General features: G+C 45.8%; 2 protein-coding genes across 2 annotated transcripts; both read right to left on the bottom strand.

Annotated features, from left to right (window-relative positions):
- Nucleotides 1-1,907: 1,907 nt before the first annotated feature.
- On the bottom strand, nt 1,908-9,310 carry LOC119282434 (chloroplast envelope quinone oxidoreductase homolog). The gene is made up of 2 exons (XM_037562665.1): nt 9,182-9,310; nt 1,908-2,874 (listed from the first exon to the last, which is right to left on the bottom strand). The coding sequence occupies exons 1-2, from the start codon at nt 9,260-9,262 to the stop codon at nt 2,194-2,196; spliced, it is 762 nt and encodes a 253-aa protein (XP_037418562.1). The 5' UTR covers nt 9,263-9,310; the 3' UTR covers nt 1,908-2,193.
- A 757-nt stretch (nt 9,311-10,067) lies between these two features.
- Nucleotides 10,068-12,903, bottom strand: LOC119280146. The gene is made up of 3 exons (XM_037561107.1): nt 12,895-12,903; nt 12,637-12,696; nt 10,068-12,525 (listed from the first exon to the last, which is right to left on the bottom strand). The coding sequence occupies exons 1-3, from the start codon at nt 12,901-12,903 to the stop codon at nt 10,567-10,569; spliced, it is 2,028 nt and encodes a 675-aa protein (XP_037417004.1). The 3' UTR covers nt 10,068-10,566.
- Nucleotides 12,904-19,174: the final 6,271 nt, after the last annotated feature.

The raw sequence follows: 19,174 nt of genomic DNA, 5'->3' as shown, positions 1-19,174 counted from the left end.
GGTTTCAGCGAAAAACGATGTTTTTTGTGGCTTGTGTAAAAAAAACAATTTCTGATGCTTCATTCTAACTATTCACGAGGCATTTTTTTTATCTTTTTTACACAAGCCACAAAAAATGTCGTTTTTCACCAAAACCTTGTGAACGCACATAAAATGTCCGGATATACACATGGGATTTTTGTTCCGAATTTTTCAACTTTTCGAAATGTGCATTTCGACAATGGGTGCATATGCACCTAGTAGCCAAAACGGCGCTCTCGATAGATATAGACTAGACAGACTAATATCAGCACAAAGATCATGTACTTTCTGCCAACATACCAACATGTCCCTCTTCAAAGTTCTCCTGCGTTTCAAAGTACTCCTGCGTTCTGGGTGTGGTATTATTCCTAAAAAGGCAGTTCTCTAATTCCACAGAAATAATAGCAGAATTTGACAGATTTCATGTGATTTTGATCTCTAGTTCATAGTTCTAGAATACCTTTGTGTTACACTTGGTACCTCCTAATTCTCGAGCAGTTGACACAACATGTGTCATTTGTGTAAAATTATGCGTCAAAATGGCTCAATGCACGACCATCACGAGCCAGGAAAGCCACGCACCGAACAAAGAAATGGCCAATAGAAGCTAGGAAAACCTTGCAAAAGCCAAACTAGCCTATGTGATAATCACGTGAAGCAAAAATCAACAAGGGGTTGTTTAAAAACAACTACAAGGGAAGAGCTTCAGGCAGCGGCCGGAGAATTCCGTATAGAAAATCCAATCAAAGCTTTTTCTTTCGGTATAATAATTTGTATAATCAGCACAACACCCTTGGACATGATTTGTTCGATAAAAGATAATAACAGCTGAGAAACTGTGATAGTCTAATATGAATAGATGCTTTATCTGTTATCGACCAAGAATTACTTTAGAATAATCACTCAGGCGTAGAGTTTCATAAACAAGTCACATACTTGCAAATTAATATAAATTACATTATTCAAGGGATGTTTAGTAAATCACGGATGCAAAATAATACTAATCATATCTCTGATTGCCTCCAGGGCATATTACTAACATTATTGGAGAGAAATGTTAATTTCAGAGGGAACAAGCCAACAATTGTGAGACTATGTTTGAAATATTACTGTTATTTGATATTTGAATAACTGTAAATCTGTTGATATGAGTGAATCTTACTGATTTGTGAAATATCACTAGAACTTCTATGAATAAAAATTGAGATTTTATTGAAATGATACAGAGTTAGTTTCTTCAGTTTCACACATTCCATCAAATTCAGACATTTCAAACTGTTTTACGAAGAATTTTCAAAGAGGTTTCACATAACTTTGACTATACTGGTAGTGTGTTCAAACTTATCCCGACCTCACAATTCATAGAGGTCGAGCAGACTTTTCTAGTTTTCACAGGAAGCATGACTTTAAACCAATGTTTTATTGTTATTGAGGGCGAAAATAATACCAGATTAAAAAATAATAATACAATTCATGTAAACTTAATTGTCATTTTGGTTTCCTATTGCATAGCTTAAGGTGATGCAGGCGGTAGGACAGTAAATTGCACATCAATATGTAAGCCAAGTACCAGCGATAATATAAATCTATTCGTGTCTCAGTTGTCGGTTATGAAGCACATAGTAGAAGTGGCAAACAAAATTATGAGATGTGGACACGAAAAAATTGTTGACAAATAGTCCCATCATGAAACTTTTACTAAATCAAAGGATAGGCGGTTGATGTAAACTCTGATACAAGTTTTATAACAAATTATGTTGGTCTAGCAAGCTAAACTTCATGCCTAAAATTTATTGGATTCTCTAGGTTTGGTTTGCTATTTTATTACAATGCAAAAAACTATAGTAGTAATAGTAATAAATATGGAAATGAGTAACCGCAGGGCCTACAAGACTGTACTCTTACACCATATGAACTTATACAAGATAAAGTAATACTCCCTCCGTTCCTAAATTTATGTCTTTTTAGAGATTCCACTATGGACTACATACGGAGCAAAATGAGTGAATCTACACTCTAAAATATGTATATATACATCCGTACGTAGTTTATATTGAAATTTCAAAAAAGGCTTATATTTAGAAACGGAGGGAGTAGATGATTAAAGTGTTGTTTGCTCCATGCACACATGCTACTACTCTAGTTTACAATAAAGGTGCATATGCATGAAGTTCACATCTCAACTATGACCTTTCCCGTGGCGTGCCCGCTCATGCTCTTCTCCCACGCATCGGCTACCTTCTCAAAAGGGTGCCGTGAGTCGACGACCGTCTTGAGCTTCCCTTCCTTCATCAGGTCAAGCAGGAACCTCAGGTCCTCCTTCTCCATGGATGCGATCATAATGGATAGCTTCTTCTTGGAGAAAAATGTCAGGATTGATGCTACGAAGTTCCAAAAGTTGGAAGCTATGTCGACAACTCTGCCAGGGCAGTTGAGGGCCGGCTTGAAGGTCGACCACTTGCCATTGCTCGTGATGTTCACAATGTAGTCATACTTCTTGCCCGAAGAATTTTTCAGTGCCGCACCTTCGGGGATCTTATAGTCAAGCAGCTCATCGGCGCCGATGTTCGCGATGACCTCCAGGTTGCGTGCACCGCAGGTGGCGGTGACGTTGTGGTTTCCGAGCTTGGCGAGCTGAACAGCGTAAGTGCCGATGCCGCCTGATCCCGCGGTGATCAGGATGTTGCTGCCGCTGCCCGTGGCGTCAAACTTGGTCCCAATGGCCCTCAGGGCCTGCAGAGCAGTGAAGCCGGCGAGGGGCAGCCCTGCGGCATCAGCAGCGGATATTCCGGCAGGGCGGGCGATGGTGATGCTCTCGGATGCCGCAACGTACTCAGCAAGGCCACCAGATTTCTGTAATTACATACCTTATGTCATGAATGATGGATATGGATATGTACAATAACATAAAATGAATTGTTAAAATTGGGACTTTTGAATTACCCAGAAGACTAATTTGGACACAACTTTGTCACCGACTTTCAATTCTGTAACCGCAGGGCCTACCTCAACAACCTCTCCAGCAACATCGGTTACTGTTTCATTGGTCGGTAGGGAAATGAGTGGTTAGATTGCCATTTTATGATAACAAAGTGTACACAAATCTTTCGTTTTCTAATTAACAACAAAATTAGATATGCTCCCTGCCAAAAGAACGCAGTATTATTGCATAGATTTGACCAGTCATGAATTACTACCTCAAGGTCACCACAAAAGCCAAAGTCTGGCATACAAGAAATCTATTTCTGAAAATCCGGATAATCGTGTTCATGATACTAAATAATTTATATGTGAATACCTGGAATAAACGGGAACTTAGGAACGAAAGGACGTAGCAACCCTTTCTGGATATTCCAATCCGCTGGACTTATGCTTGCTGCTTCAATCTTTATAAGAACCTCATCTTTGTTCGGCGAAGGAAACGGGATATCCACATACTGAAGGAAACCAAGTCAATCTTAATTTTATTCGCATTGTTAAACATCATGTCACGATGGCATAGGTCACGTAGGCTTCGGTACAGGATAGTTAGGAGATAGTTTAGATTCTCTCCAAACCGAATGTGTTTATCTCTATCTCTTATTCTTTCCTTGTCCTCCAAGATGTAATCTCTCCAACTACTTGTATGCATATCCAGGGATAAGCCCCTGCTATATAACACGAAGGCGCAGCCCCGAACAGGGTACGACGCTTCCTGCCTATCGCACATGGTATACAGAGCCCCTCTTTTCCATTACATCTAGTTCGCTAGGTTTTTCCTTCCACCAAAGCTCGCCGCCATGTCCTCCTCTGCCGCAGCCAACTCCAACCTCTCGGGCCAGGTCACCGAGAGGCTATCCCGCACAAACTACGTCCTCTGGCGCACCCAAATCACCCCGCAGATCAGAGGAGCCGGCTTCTTCGGATACGTGGATGGAACCACGCCAGAGCCGGCCAAGCACGTCGTCACCAAGGACAAGGATGGGAAAGAAGAAACAATTCCCAATCCTCTCCACTCGGTTTGGATCCGAGAAGATCAACATGTATTGGGCTATCTGTTGAACAACCCGACCAAATAAGTACTAGTGCAGGTCACCTCCATCGATCATGCGCATGAGCTCTGGGCAGCACTAGCAGGGATGTTTTCCTCGCAGTCGCTGTCTAGGGTAAACAACATCCGCATCACGCTCTCTCATGCACAGAAGGGAACGCAATCTGTGGCGACGTACTTCGCATACATGCGGTCGCTTGTGGATGAGCTTGCTGCTGCGGGCAAGCCTCTTCAAGACGGCGAGCTGATCTCCTACATCCTCGCTGGCCTCGACATGGAGTACCAGCCCCTCGTCTCCGCCCTCGACGCACGCACACAACCGGTCACCATCGACGAACTCTTCTCCCAGATGAGCAGCTTCGACCAGCGTGTTGCACTCTTCCAGGGAAACGGCGGCTTCAAGTCGTCGGCCAATGCCGCCACTCACGGCCGTGGTGGTGGTGGCGGCGGCGGATCACGCTACCGTGGGCCACCGCGGAAGAGCAAGACCGGCAACAGCGCCAACGCCAACAACAGCAACTTCCGCGGCCCCGGCAACAACAACGGCAGCGGGCGGCCCTCCTACACCAACTCCAAGGGCCGCCGCAACTCCCCCAGGTCACGCCCTGACACCATCCGGTGCCAAATCTGTGGCAAACCGGGGCACTCAGCGAAGGATTGTTGGTATCGCTTCAAAGAGGATGACGACTCCTCTCAAGATGAAAAGGTTGCTGGCGGGGCAGAGGCCTCGTACGGAGTCGACACCAACTGGTATGTTGACAGTGGTGCTACCAACCACATCACCGGCGAGTTAGAGAAGGTCACCATGAGGGAGAAATACCGCGTCCCGGAACAAGTCCATGCCGCAAACAGAGAAGGTATGAGAATAAGTCATATTGGTCACTCAATTATTAAAACCCCTCATCGAAAAATCCATCTTAGAAAAATATTGCATGTCCCTAGAGCCTCCATGAATCTCCTTTCAGTTCATCGCATTGCCATTGATAACCATGTCTTCCTCGAGTTTCACCCTTATTTCTTTTTGATTCAAGATCAGGTCACGAAGAAAATCCTCTATCGAGGTAGATGTGTTCGAGGACTATATCCGTTGATTCCCGAGCTTAGGAGATTCAATAAAACAGCATGTGCGGTCACCAAGTTATCTTCAACCCGGTGGCATGATCGTCTAGGGCATGCATCTTTTTCTTTAGTAGAACGAGTGCTTAGAAAAAATAAGCTCCCATATGTTGGAGAGCGTAATGTTGAAACAGTTTGTGATTCTTGTCAAAGAGCTAAAAGTCATCAGTTGCCATATCCCATTTCTATGAGTGTTTCTACCAAACCACTGCAGCTTATTTTCTCTGATGTTTGGGGTCCTGCCCCCTCTTCCGTGGGTAGACACACTTACTATGTAAGTTTCATCGATGACTATAGCAAATTCTCTTGGATCTATCTTCTTAAAAAGCGATCCGATGTTTTTCAAGTATTTCAAAATTTCCAAGCACTCGTTGAAAGAAAATTTGATAGCAAGATCATTGCTGTCCAATCCGACTGGGGAGGGGAATACGAAAAGTTAAATTCCTTCTTCCAAAAACTTGGTATTTCTCACCACGTGTCATGCCCTCATGCTCATCAACAGAACGGGTCTGCTGAATGCAAACACCGTCATATAGTAGAGGTTGGTCTCTCTCTTTTAGCCGGCGCATCTATGCCCTTGAAATTCTGGGATGAGGCTTTTCTCACAGCTGTGCATATCATAAACATGTTACCTAGTCATGTCATTAATAATGAAACGCCTATGGAACGTCTCCTTCACACCAAACCTGACTATACCACGCTTCGTGTGTTTGGGTGTGCCTGTTGGCCAAATTTGTGCCCATACAACAAGCGTAAACTCATGTTTCGGTCCAAACAGTGTGTGTTCATAGGGTATAGTGCTCAATACAAAGGTGTCAAGTGCCTTGATGTCTCTACTGGTCGAGTATATATTTCTCGCGATGTAGTTTTTGATGAGACAAAATTCCCCTTCTCTGATCTACATCCAAACGCCGGCGCCATCCTACGTCAAGAAATCCTTCTTCTCCCATCTCATCTAACCGGCACTGATCAACGGGGAAATAATTGTGATGATACAATATTGACTAACCCTCATAACACCAGTTTGGCTGAGCTTTGTGGTGAAACAGGACAAGAAAACAGCGAAGAAATCATTCAAAATGGTGAAGAAATCACCCTCAACGCGCAACATTTTATGTGTCCAGCTCCAGGGAGCATATCCCCCTCGGGATCATCACCGCCGCAGTCTGCCACGCTATCTTCTACGGGATCCGTGCAGCAGCAGGGAATCTGCGCCTCGGGTCCAGCGCCAGGAGACAGCTGCGACCGGGCAGGCGCGCCAGGCGACAACCGCGCCAGCAGCGGCGGGCCAGGCGACAACCGCGTCAGCAGCGGCGGCCCCGCCTCGACCACGCGGGCCTCTCCAGTTCGCCACGCAGCAGACTCTGACCCGCGCCAATCAGCGCCTGCCACTGGGCCGCCCCCGAGCCGGTGGCCCACGGGAGTGGACCGCTGCTACGCGCGCCGTCCCACGAACGATCCGACCGGTCGGTCTGCTACCGCCTCGGGATCCAGCGCAGATCCCTATCGACCGGCGCCATCATCACATCCTGACGAGCCGCTGGTAGGGACTGGATCCGGATCGTCTGCGCCGCCTCACGTCGCTCCTTCATCAGCTAAAGCCACAGAAGATCCCAGTTTGCCATCATCTCCTGCAGGAAGATCTGGCGTAGGATCTCAGGCGGCTGATGGATCTTCTGTGCATTCGGCGGCTGTACCTATTGCGCAAACACGTACACGTCTTCAAAAAGGGGTAATTAAACCTGTCAATTACAAGCATATTACCAAGTTTGGCATGGCATGTACCATAGGTGAACCGACCTCTCTGCAAGAAGCATTTGGTGATTTGAAGTGGAAAAGGGCTATGGAAGAAGAATACATGGCTCTTCAGAAGAACAAAACATGGCATCTGGTTCCCCCAAAGCAAGGTAAAAATTTGATAGATTGCAAATGGGTATTCAGAATCAAGAAGAAATCTGATGGAACAATAGATCGCTATAAAGCTAGACTGGTTGCAAAAGGCTTTAAACAAAGGTATGGCATAGACTATGCGGATACCTTTAGTCCAGTTGTAAAAATTGCTACCATTCGTCTTGTTCTGTCTATTGCTGTTTCAAGGGGATGGAGTCTCAGGCAACTAGATGTACAGAACGCGTTTCTTCATGGTGTTCTGGAAGAAGAGGTTTACATGAAACAGCCTCCTGGGTTTGAAAACAGAAAATTCCCATCTTACGTCTGCAAGCTTGATAAGGCCATCTATGGGTTGAAGCAAGCCCCTAGAGCATGGTATTCCAGACTCAGTCACAAGCTACAAGCTCTTGGTTTCATTCCTTCTAAGTCTGACACTTCCTTGTTTATATACAATAAGTCAAATACATCTATATTTGTACTTATTTATGTGGATGATATAATTGTTACAAGCTCATCTGATCAGGCAGTGACAGGACTATTAAAGGATTTGAGTGCTGAGTTTGCCTTGAAGGATCTTTGAGACTTGCACTTCTTTTTAGGGATCGAAGTAAAGAGACATGGTAATGATCTTCATCTCTCTCAAGAAAAGTATGCTACTGATTTGGTCAAACGAGTAGGGTTGCAAGGTTGTAAACCATCACCTACTCCTCTATCTAGTTCAGAAAAGTTGTCACTTATAGAAGGAGATCCCTTGAATCAAGAGGATAGCACAAACTACAGAAGTTTGGTAGGTGCACTTCAATATTTGACGCTTACAAGACCAGATATTTCATTTGCTGTTAATAAAGTATGCCAGTTTCTTCATGCTCCTACAACAGTTCATTGGACTGCAGCTAAACGTATAGTCAGATATATCAAAAACACTCTGAACACTGGTCTTACTTTCAGCAAGTCTCCATCAACTCTGGTTAGTGCTTTTTCTGATTCTGACTGGGCAGGATGTCTGGATGATAGACGGTCTACAGGTGGATTTGCAATCTTCTTTGGACCCAATCTCATATCTTGGTGTGCCAAGAAACAAGCCACAGTATCCAGATCCAGTACAGAAGCAGAGTATAAAGCATTAGCAAATGCAACTGCAGAAATTATATGGGTTCAGTCTTTGCTCAAAGAGCTTGGTATAAGACGAATTCCAGCACCATGCTTGTGGTGTGACAATCTTGGTGCCACATATCTTTCTGCAAATCCAGTTTTTCATGCTAGAACAAAACATATTGAGATTGATTTCCACTTTGTCAGAGAACGTGTTGCTAACAAACAGTTGGAAATCCGGTTTATTCATTCAAGAGATCAGCTTGCAGATGGCTTTACCAAGGCGTTACCTACACGGAGCTTTGAAGAGTTTAAGCGTAATCTCAACTTGTCAGAGTTGTGATTAAGGGAGGGTGTTAAACATCATGTCACGATGGCATAGGTCACGTAGGCTTCGGTACAGGATAGTTAGGAGATAGTTTAGATTCTCTCCAAACCGAATGTGTTTATCTCTATCTCTTATTCTTTCCTTGTCCTCCAAGATGTAATCTCTCCAACTACTTGTATGCATATCCAGGGATAAGCCCCTGCTATATAACACGAAGGCGCAGCCCCGAACATGGTACGACGCTTCCTGCCTATCGCACACGCATATGTAGTGCCTAATCTGCAGAAGTCAACTGCATTCACAGTTCCTAAATTCTAAGTTATGTGTCTTGATTGAGAACTCCTAACTCCATCTCCCTTTCCAGGGTAAAAGGGTAGTAGTATGGCTCCGAACCATTAAACTTGATAGTATTCATCAACAATTTTTAGGATCTATCTGAAGCTACAGATCTCTTGGAACCAACGAACTTCACATGAAGCTGCATATTGTTCCACAAGTGAATATTACTCCAAATCATCAAATCCAATAGTATTCATGAACAAGTTTTAGAACTTTCCCGCAAAAAAATTAGAACTTCCATATTTGAAGCTACAAATATCTTGGAACCAACTGTGAACTTTGCATGAAGCTGCATATGGTTCCACTGACAAATACTACCATAATCATGCATCCTAAAGTTCACCAAGACGGAAACAAGAGCTGACCTTGAGTGCCGCGGCGCCGCCACCGTAGCCGGTGTACTGGACGGCACGCATGGTGGACGGCTTCGTCCCGGCGGTGGCCATAATGCTGACTTTTTGGATGGAGCTGGGGGAGAATGAAGCTAGATCAAGACGTATGACTGGGTACGCATATAAGGCAGTCTTGCAATTTGCAAAGACAGGTGACTTGGTTACAAAGAGTTTGACCGGGAACTAGATGATAGCTCTTGGAGATTTAAATAGGGAACGAGTAAGCAACTTATTTTAGCACAACTTGATGTTTGACTATGAGTGCTTGCATCATAATTTGCGAGAGCGTTCCTCTCGTGGGCCCCACCAACCAACTGCGTGACAGCATGTGGGTCCCATCGGCAATCAGGGGCGTGAATGAACAACATTTTTTTCTTTCAAAAAGGAGGATAATCCCCGGCCTCTGCATCGAGCGATGCACACAGCCGACATGGTTCCATCTCGGATCCAGAATGGACTTCTTCATCCCTGTCCTTGCTGCTGCATCGTCTCATTGGCTTCAGAGTTCAGACAGAGCCCGTGCAAATATGCTCAGCCTGAAACCAGCACAACTGCACATGCATCTAGTAGTCATCTAGAGTTGAAAAGCAGAACAAACAGCTTTCAAATTTCAGCAGCCTCTCCCTTAAACCCAGGACATAAGCAAAATGCACATTGCATTGCAGGTTTACTATCCCAGCCTCCTCTGCACCATCTCTGACAAGACACCATCGCAATTACCTCCGTCTCAAAATATAAGACGTTTTTGTAGGCTCGTAGTACGTTTTTGTTAGAAATGATGGTACTGAGCACCTTGCACCTAGCATGCGCGCGTACAGCGAGTGCCCAGAGAGAAATATAACTTCAAAGGGACAGGTGATTGATGCGGAGATGACAGGTAAGTATACATTGATCAGACATAAGTTCCCTCTAGAAAATGCCAAGACAAGCATTTTCCAGCATACACTCTATAAACATGATAGCAATCTTATAGTAGTACATATAATAACCCAAACACAAAAATAAGATAAGCCATCAGTGATCAGGAGCATCAGTTAAAACGTTGTTCCTCCCAGCTTCAGTCTGAAGTTGACAATGCAGAGGAGCTTCAGAATCCCAGTAGTCCTCACTGCATAGCAGGCTTCAGACACAGCTTCTGAGGTTCAGAATTCTAGTCCTCGCACCGTCGGCTTCAGACACAGCTTCGGCAAATGCAGCCAGCCTGAAATTATTACTGCAGCACCTCAGTCAGTTCTTCAACCCAGCAAGTGTATCTCTATAACATACTTGATCATTGTCCCAACCAATGAGCCAATTCCCCTGTTTTTTTCTTTGCCGAGGAAGTATAATGGCATTCCATTTTAATGGCCGGAGCTTCTTCATTCCTCTTGGCGATAGTCTAAGCCAGCTCCATACTCCCAAGCTTCAAGATACCGCTCCCACTGATACCTCTCCCTCGGCGCCAAAGATTCAACCCAGGGCCGAACAGCCGGGCCGACAAAGCTGGAAAGAAACGTGTAGTAACCAAGCATCACAAAGTGGCCAGACCAGTTGAGGATGACCCCAACGCCAACCTGCCTGAATATTTCAGGCAAGATCCGCGGCCGGCTGATCATGACCAGGCCCAACGTTTTCACCAGGGGTCCAAACTGTATCACATCCTGGAGAAACGGCCGAAGCACCGAGTCCCCGAGCCTCTGCATCGACTGGAAGTTCGCAAAGAGAAGCTCGTTGATAAACGTCGGCGAGATATCCGTCCCCGGCCTCGTCGACATTGCCCTCTGGAACAGCCATGACGCGCTTAGATTCGGCATGTAAGGGTTTAGCAGCTTCAGACTTTGAGTGTCCAGGAAATCTCCTGAAACCGCTTCGTGCACGCCGTTGGACAGACGGCCGAGGTGCCTTGTCAGGCTCCCAAACCCCCCGAATGAGACGGGTGACTGGATCCCACTGGCGTCGCCGACCTGTAAGATCCGGTCGAACGCGGCCGGCAGCGGGCTGTCACGGTAAGTCGGGAAGATCCCGTATATGACTCTCCTTATGTCCAAGTTGTCAAGAACTGTGTCCTGGTAACCAGGCATGAGATCCCAGAACATCTCCAGGAGTTCCTCCAGCTTCGGGCACCCGAACTGCGGATCGACATATGTGAACATGTATGTGGTGCGATCGGTCGGGCCGGAGCCGGCAGGAAATGCCTCCCAGAAGAGCTGCACTGATCCTCCTGAATCTCCTCCAACTTTTTTTACTGATGAGCTGCTGAAGATAACATCACTGGTTGTGTTCTTCCCAAACCCACGAGCACAGGCACCGACAACGAGGCACAGTCCGTCCGGCCTCCTGCCGGAGCGGATCTGCCGCACGATCGGGGAGAAGTTGCCCATGGCGTCGACGACGAGCCGGCAATGCAGACGGTCACCGTCGCTCAGTTTCAGCACCGCAAGATCGTCGTGAACCGAGATGCTCGACACGCTCTTCCCCTCGAAGATTTCTCCTCCTGAGGAAATGAAGCGCGCTTTCATGATCTCGACGAGCTTCGCCGGCGATATCCCGAGGTGGAGGATGTCCTCCACCCAAATCTCGCCTTTACCCTCGAAGCCGCACCGGTTGGGGTTGAAGTCGCTGGTGATGACTTGCTCGGCCTCGGCCTCCGAGAGGATGCCGACCTGCACGATCTCCATGAGCTCCTTCCTGGAGATGTTCCACTCCTGCTCCCGCCCTTTGACGGCGCCCCTCTCGACGATCCCCACCCGGAGGCCTCTGTAGCTGAGCGCGGTGGCCATGAAGATGCCCAGCGTGCCGCCGCACACCAGCACGTCGAAGGTCTCCGCGCCGAGACCGAGATCGGCGGCCGCCGGTGGTGCTGGGCCTTGGACGCGGGTGACGATTTGGGGAGGGGCGTTGGAGGAGGGGACTTGTTGGGGAGCTGAGCATATGCTGGCGCAGATTTGGTCCAGCCTCTTCAGCGCGTCGTACGAGTAGGCCCCGCCGGCGCCGCCGACCTCGTCGCCGGCAGAGGAAATCTTGTCCATGATCGTCTTGGTTCTGGAAGGCGGCGGTGGCTCGGTGGTCTCCGACGACGCCCTGACGCGCACGGTTCCGCGGAGGTAGACCGGCGCCTTGAGGGTGAGGCGGCGGCCATGGCAAGAAGCACGGGGCAGCGGAGCGGTGGAAAGGGGAAGAGGCGGCATGAGGCGGGTTGGATTGGAATTTGGATTCAGCCACCTGCGCTGGGAGGGAAGGACATGGCTCGGGTGGCTGGCTGGCGGGCGACGTGGTCCATCCCAGACCCAGGCCCAGCGCCACGCCGGCGAGCAGCAGAGCACCACCCAATGCAATGCCTCTCATCTCATTTTGTTCCTCCTCGGCGACATCCTCTCCTCTGCTTGGAGCCGGCCCATATCCACCGCACACAGCACATCGGACGGCTCTCCTCTGCCCAATACTAGTACTTGCTGCTGCTCAGTGCAGCTTCTACTGAACTTGCTCTGTTCCGGGGAGAGTTCAGTGCACTGTAGAAGAGAAAGAAGACGCTTTATTACTCTTCTACAAACTAAACAGCTGAGATGACTAAATCACGTGATACACCAACAAGCATTTTGATTTGGCTTTGGAGCTGGAAGATGCCAAATGTGAATCCAGCATCCAAACCTTCGGACCCCTTCGATCAGGGATCACATCACATACTGTAGTTTATAGCCTAGCTTTACAGTGAACATGGCAGGATGGAAGGCTAATCTATCTTGGTTAAATATCTACTCCCTCCGTCCCATAATGTAAGACGTAGTGTCAAAAAACATCTTACATTATGGGACTAGTAGGGTGGAAGGCTAATCTGAAAAGTTTCTCCCCTAAAGGGGGCTGATTAGAAGCAAGGGTAAAAAGGTCATTTTCATAGTGTGAAAACATTATGAAAATGGTACCAGCAGAACCGACTCGATGAGACGAAGACGTGGGCTTTGGAATCACCTCATTTGGATTAGGGAGTGAAAAGTTATAGCCAGATGAAACTCACGGACCAATCTGTAAAAAGGAACTCTACAAACAAGACCCTGTCTGGTTTAACAGATCGCGCCTTCTGGAGAAATACGTTGTCACTGTATAGAAATCGTATTCCCCGAAAACTGTGTCCACTTATACAGCGTGGCAGTGGGGGCCCGGGCTTAGGTGGCACTGACTGGCGAGTCCAACTGCGTCTCTCTTTCTCTCCTCCCTTCTCCCCTTCTTCCTACCGACGTTGCCCGCAAACAGAGGAGGGCCGCCAGCAAAAGAAAACCCTATCTGATTGTTGGTCGGCAAAACAAACGTCGTCTGATAGTCAGTTGGGAAAGCCTAATGCCAGGCCCAACAGAATGTTGGTTGGGAAAGAATACCCTGTCAAATAGTCGGTCGGGAAAGGACCGCTGCTGCCCTAACAGACTGTTGGTCGGGAAAGGCCCATGATAGGCCCAACAGGCTGTCGGTCAGGAAAGATATTCCATAGCCATCAAGCAGTCAGTCGAGAAAGCTATGTCGGCCGGGAAATGGTTTTCACGTCTGGACTTTCCCCAACAGACAAGGTTGGTCGGCAATAGTTTTTCCCGACCGACTGACTGTTGGAAGAAGGTGTATTCTTCCCCACCAACTTGGTTGTTGGGGATGTAGTGCTGTGGTGTAGTGGGCGCTCGCTCCGGTGACTCGGGCCACCGTTCGGGATGCTGCGGCCACCGTCGAGCTCAGGAGAGAACGTCGCTTCCATCCCCGCACTTCACGGACGCCGAGGAGGAACAAACCGATGACGACTTTGAGCATGGCAGACAATGCGTCGGTGAAGGATGGGCATGGCGCCCTGGCACGCCGGTGGGGGTTTTGAGGAGCAGAGGAGGGTCGCCGGGCTCCAGAGATTTGGTTGGTGGTGGTAGAAGTGAGGGAAAAGCTCCGGCTCGCCAGAATTTAGGCCTAAGGGTGCGGCGTCAATGGAGGCTATTAACGGCGAGGAGAGGCTCTCGGGCTCCGGTGAGAGGCTGGGGAGGGCTAGGGGAGTGAGCTGAGGGCGATGTTGAGCTCGGAAGGGGCTCGGGGTGTTTTATATAACCGGGACATGGCGGTGCTCGGTCGTGGCCGAAACGATGCGTCGCCGGAGCTCCAGTGCTCAAACTACAGTCGGTGGTAGCTAGCTCGGCTCCGTGACGCTTGCCGACCTGACGAGAAGCGGAGGGAAGTGATGGCTCGGGAGGAAAGGTCCAACAGAGAGGAAAATGACGGCGGCTCACGGGGCAGGCACTGTGCCTCTACGAGGATGGCTCGCCGGGGAAGAATCCGGAGGCGGGAGGGGTCCAGGGTGAAGGCTACGACGAGAGGAACCTGCTATACATACTGTGGCGCGAGGGAACGACGAGAGGGGAGGGGACTTGAGCTAGCCAGTGCTCTGGACGCGGCCAAACGCTGCAGAGCACGTGCATAGGCATGCCAACAGCGCGGTCACCGTGTGCACAGGCAAGGAAAGGACTCGAGAGGCAGGAAATAGTTGTCTGGGGTCTAGTCTTTCCTTCCCAAGGCAACACAGAAGTGATGGATCGAAGAAAGGAGCTCTGATTTGATGGGATTCATCACTGAAAGTTTGCTGCAGCAAACTTGGGCTGCAAGGTGGAGAAAGCTAGATTTCTCTAGAGATAAACCAAGTTTTCTCAGAGGTTTAGGGTAGGAAGGACTACAGTCCTATTAATTTGGAGGTGATTCGGACCAAGGTTTAACATAGTTGCTTCACAACTGCATAATTTGGTACAGAAACAAGATCATGAAGTAGCACTCACTATGAGTGTTGGATTGGGCTGAAACTTGGCAAAGGATGATCATTTGGGCATATAAAGATGCTGTAAAAATTTCATATCATTTGGACTTGCCAAAATAGTACTTTCTTCACAAAGCATCCACCCGGACAAAATCTTAGGAAAATTCTTGAGGGAAAATGGCTAAATGAAATGTGCCCAAATTTGGTAGATATGAATTATATAGATAGGAGAAGGCCCTGGTAATTTTTTAGCATTAATAAATCAATATAAAATATAGCTGTTTCACAAACTGAAAATCTGACCAGAAACCAAGATTTGATGATGAGCTCACATGGAGGGATGACATGAGCCCAAATTTGGAGAAGAGCTATGATTTGCTCATATGAAGTACGTGGCAAAGTTTCAACTCATTTGAATATGCCTAGCTTTGACTTCCTTCACAAAGTTCCTTTCAGGACAGATACTTTGGAAAACTGCTGAAAAATATTTACTCGGCAAATTGAGTTGAATTTTGGCATGATGCAATCATATGGATAGGAAAAGTTCCCAAAAAGTTTGGGAGCAAACAAGCAAAGATAAATAGCACTTCCTTCACAAAGTGCCATTTAGGGCGGAATAAGAAATGGATTATTTTTGAATTATATTTGATCATGACAAGGAAGGACTTTTACATATCTATGAAAGACATGTCCCAAAGGATTTATGAGAATTATCTAGGAATTTATGGCAAGGTGGAAATATAGGTTGCTTGACAACATAGGGCTAATAGGGTTATTCCTTTAATAAGAAAAAAGAATATTCACAATAAAAGAATTTTAGGATTGGTACAAGAGGGGAAATGAAATGATCTTGTAAAGGTTGAGGATGACAAGCCACTCGGGAGACTGAGAAGAGGTGATCTTCCCAGGTTTCAATGCCATAAAGCCACAGAAAAAGAATTCAAAGCAGAAATCAAAAGAAAAGAAAGGGTCAAAAATCAGGGTGTGACAATTTTATTATTGTTTTAGTTGTGCTTCTATCAAGTAATTATTTGGAAGACATAGTGTTCTTAGTCTCATGGGGCCATGATTAATGCCAAAGGGAGAAAGTTTTATCATTTCATTCAACATCAATGAGATGTACTTGTCTTTGCTCCAAGTGATGCTAAATCTTTCTTTTGTGCCAACTTTTACACGGAGAAATCACTTGTAGTTGTTGTGATAGCATCCACAAAACATCTGTAAGGTCATATCACATCGTACACTTTAACAACACCATACGAATTTCCCCGGTTGCTGTAACAGGCGTGCATCTTTAAGGTTGCCAATTATTCTTATGCTTGTGCTGTAACAGGTCTTTGGTTCAGGCCTGGCCAGCCCATTAGTTCCGGTTCTTCACGAACCGGGACCCATGGGGGGCATTAGTCCCGGTTCATGAGCCCAGGGGGCCGGCCAGGGACTCGTGGGCATTGGTCCCGGTTCGTCTAGAACCATTTGTCCCAATTCTAGGCACGAACCGGGACCAATGGTCCTCGCTCCTGGCCCACAACTATTGTTCCCGGTTCGTGGCTTGAACCGGGACAGATTACCGGGCTTTAGTCCCGGTTTCTACCATGAACCGGGACAAATGAGTTGCCTATATATACCCCATCGCCATAGCAGAGCACTCCACAGTGCTCTATTTTTTCTGGCCGGCGAGGGGAGGGCATTTGGGTTCTCTAGCTCACCTCCTATGTACATGAGGTGTTCGATGAAATGTCCGAGCCACACTAGTTAATCTTTCTCCTCTCGAAACTCGACCGCCGAGCTCCATTTTCCCCAAGATTTGTCTAGGTTTACCTGTCCGTCACGTCCCGTCCCCGTCTTCACCGCCGCCGATCGCCTGCGCCGATCTCGTCGCCGGCACCAACGTGGTGAGCCTCTTGTTCTTATCTTCTTTCTGAAAGAAAAAAATTCTTACTTCAGATAGATACTTGTCTAATTTTCTTACTTTTATTATTCCTTGTTATTATATAGTGCAATGGTTTTGGTATCCGCCCCCGTCGGCCCTTGTCCTGTCTCTGATTCAGATGTGGTATATATTATATTTTGATAACTATTTGGTTCATTTATTGTAGATGACAATTATGCCGACCAACGTGACATAGATTTTATTTATCTAGGAGGTTGTTGAACCGGAAATTCCAACCGCCCTATTGTCGAGAGGTTAAATTTAGTTGAAGAAGAAAACAATTACTTGAAGGAAAAAATAAGAAAAATTGAGGAGGAGAAGATGATATTGGAGTTGCATGTTGCGGATGTCGTCGATGATCACAAGATCAAGATGGATGCATGCGGTTGAAGATTAAAAAGATTAGAAAATATGCCATTCATACCGAGGCTTGGTCATTATGCAGTTGGATCAGTTGTTACCTTGGTTGCGATTATGATCGCATTTGTTGTTGCATTGAATTTTTTTACATAATTTCAATGTATGGTTTAATTAGATGCTCTCGAGAGCAATATGTTGTTCAATGAGAACTATGTATGTACTTTGGTTTTAATGTGATGATGAACTTCTATTAATTTGGTCACTTATCTATTCATGAGAGGGTTGAAAATTGATGTTGTGGCTTTGAATGGTGCATTTTGAACACAAAAAAACTATGGAGTTCAAATAAGTTCAAAAAATGAAATCCCTTTGTAACAGACGAGTTTCCATATGAAACCCTGATACTTCGAAAAAGATTGTCCGTTTTGTACACGAAGTGCATCCATTTTTTGCCGTAACCCTCTCTACTTTCTTGCACATGCTATGTGGGTGAAATGATGATACCATGCCAACTTTAAACCTTTTCAGAGTTCATTTCAAATGCTTTTCAATTTTATGGTCTTATAGCTCAAAATAATCAGTAAATGCATGAAAAATAACAAATGAAGTCAGAAAGGGTTGAAAATTGGGGATGTGGCTTTGAATGGTGCATTTTGAACACAGAAAAACTATGGAGTTCAAATAAGTTCAAAAAAATGAAATTCCTTTGTAACAGACGAGTTTCCGTATGAAACCCTGATAGTTCGAAAGAGATTGTCCGTTTTGTACACGAAGTGCATCCAGTTTTTGCCATACCCCTCTCTACTTTCTTGCACATGCTATGTGGGTGAAATAATGATACCATGCCAACTTTCAACCTTTTCAGAGTTCATTTCAAATGCTTTTCAATTTCATGGTCTTATAGCTCAAAATAATCAGTAAATGCATGAAAAATAACAAATAAAGTCAGAAAGGGTTGAAAATTGGTGATGTGGCTTTGAATGGTGCATTTTGTACACAGAAAAACTATGGAGTTCAAATAAATTCAAAAAAATGAAATCCCTTTGTAACAGACGAGTTGCCGTATGAAACCCTGATACTTCGAAACAGATTGTCCGTTTTCTACACGAATTGTCATAAAATAAAATAAGTAAGTTATTTGAAACAAAATGTATAAACTTTAATAAAATATGTAAGTAGAAACAAAATAAAATAAACTTTAAGAACATAAATAAAATTTATGAAACTAAAATTATCAAAGTATTTTCTGTTAAAAACATTATAAGAAACCTCTAGTGTTATTGAAACTAAAATTATATAAAATTGATGCAACTAAAATTATAAAAGTATTTTCTGTCCAAAATCATTAAAAGCAAAAAGAATTTTCATAATGAACATTTTTTGTTAGAAACTTTAATAGCAAAAAGAATTATCGTAAAATAAAATAAATAAGTAATTAGAAAAAAATAAAATAAAAAAATAAGTATTTTATTGTAAGCAGAAACAAAACAAAATAAATAAAGCAAAAAAGAAAATAAAAAACTGGGAAAAAAATAAAAAATTTGGCACCTACAGGGCCACCACAGCCTGAATACGACTAGAAACCCATCCATGGGCCAGGATTCAGGCCCGTAGAAGGCCCAATAGGCCCATATGCATAGCAGTGTTAGATTTGGCCCATAGGCCTGCAATTCAGAGGAGTTCGAAAGGGAAGAGGCAACCAAGCTTATAAACAGGTGTCGAACGCTCTCAACTAGCAAGGTGGGACTAAACTCCCACCACGACGCCGCTGTGCAAGGCCTTTCGTCCCGGTTGGTGTCACCAACCGGTACTAATGCCACCCTTCAGTCCCAGTTGGTGCCACCAACCGGGACCAAAGGCCTCTGCTTCCCGCCCTTTGAGCTCCTGAAAAGAGACCTTTGGTCCCGGTTGGTGACACCAACCGGGACTA

Source organism: Triticum dicoccoides, chromosome 3B, assembly GCF_002162155.2.
Source record: "Triticum dicoccoides isolate Atlit2015 ecotype Zavitan chromosome 3B, WEW_v2.0, whole genome shotgun sequence".
Classification (NCBI taxonomy): Eukaryota; Viridiplantae; Streptophyta; class Magnoliopsida; order Poales; family Poaceae; genus Triticum; species Triticum dicoccoides.
This window is presented reverse-complemented; position numbering and strand designations above follow the sequence as displayed.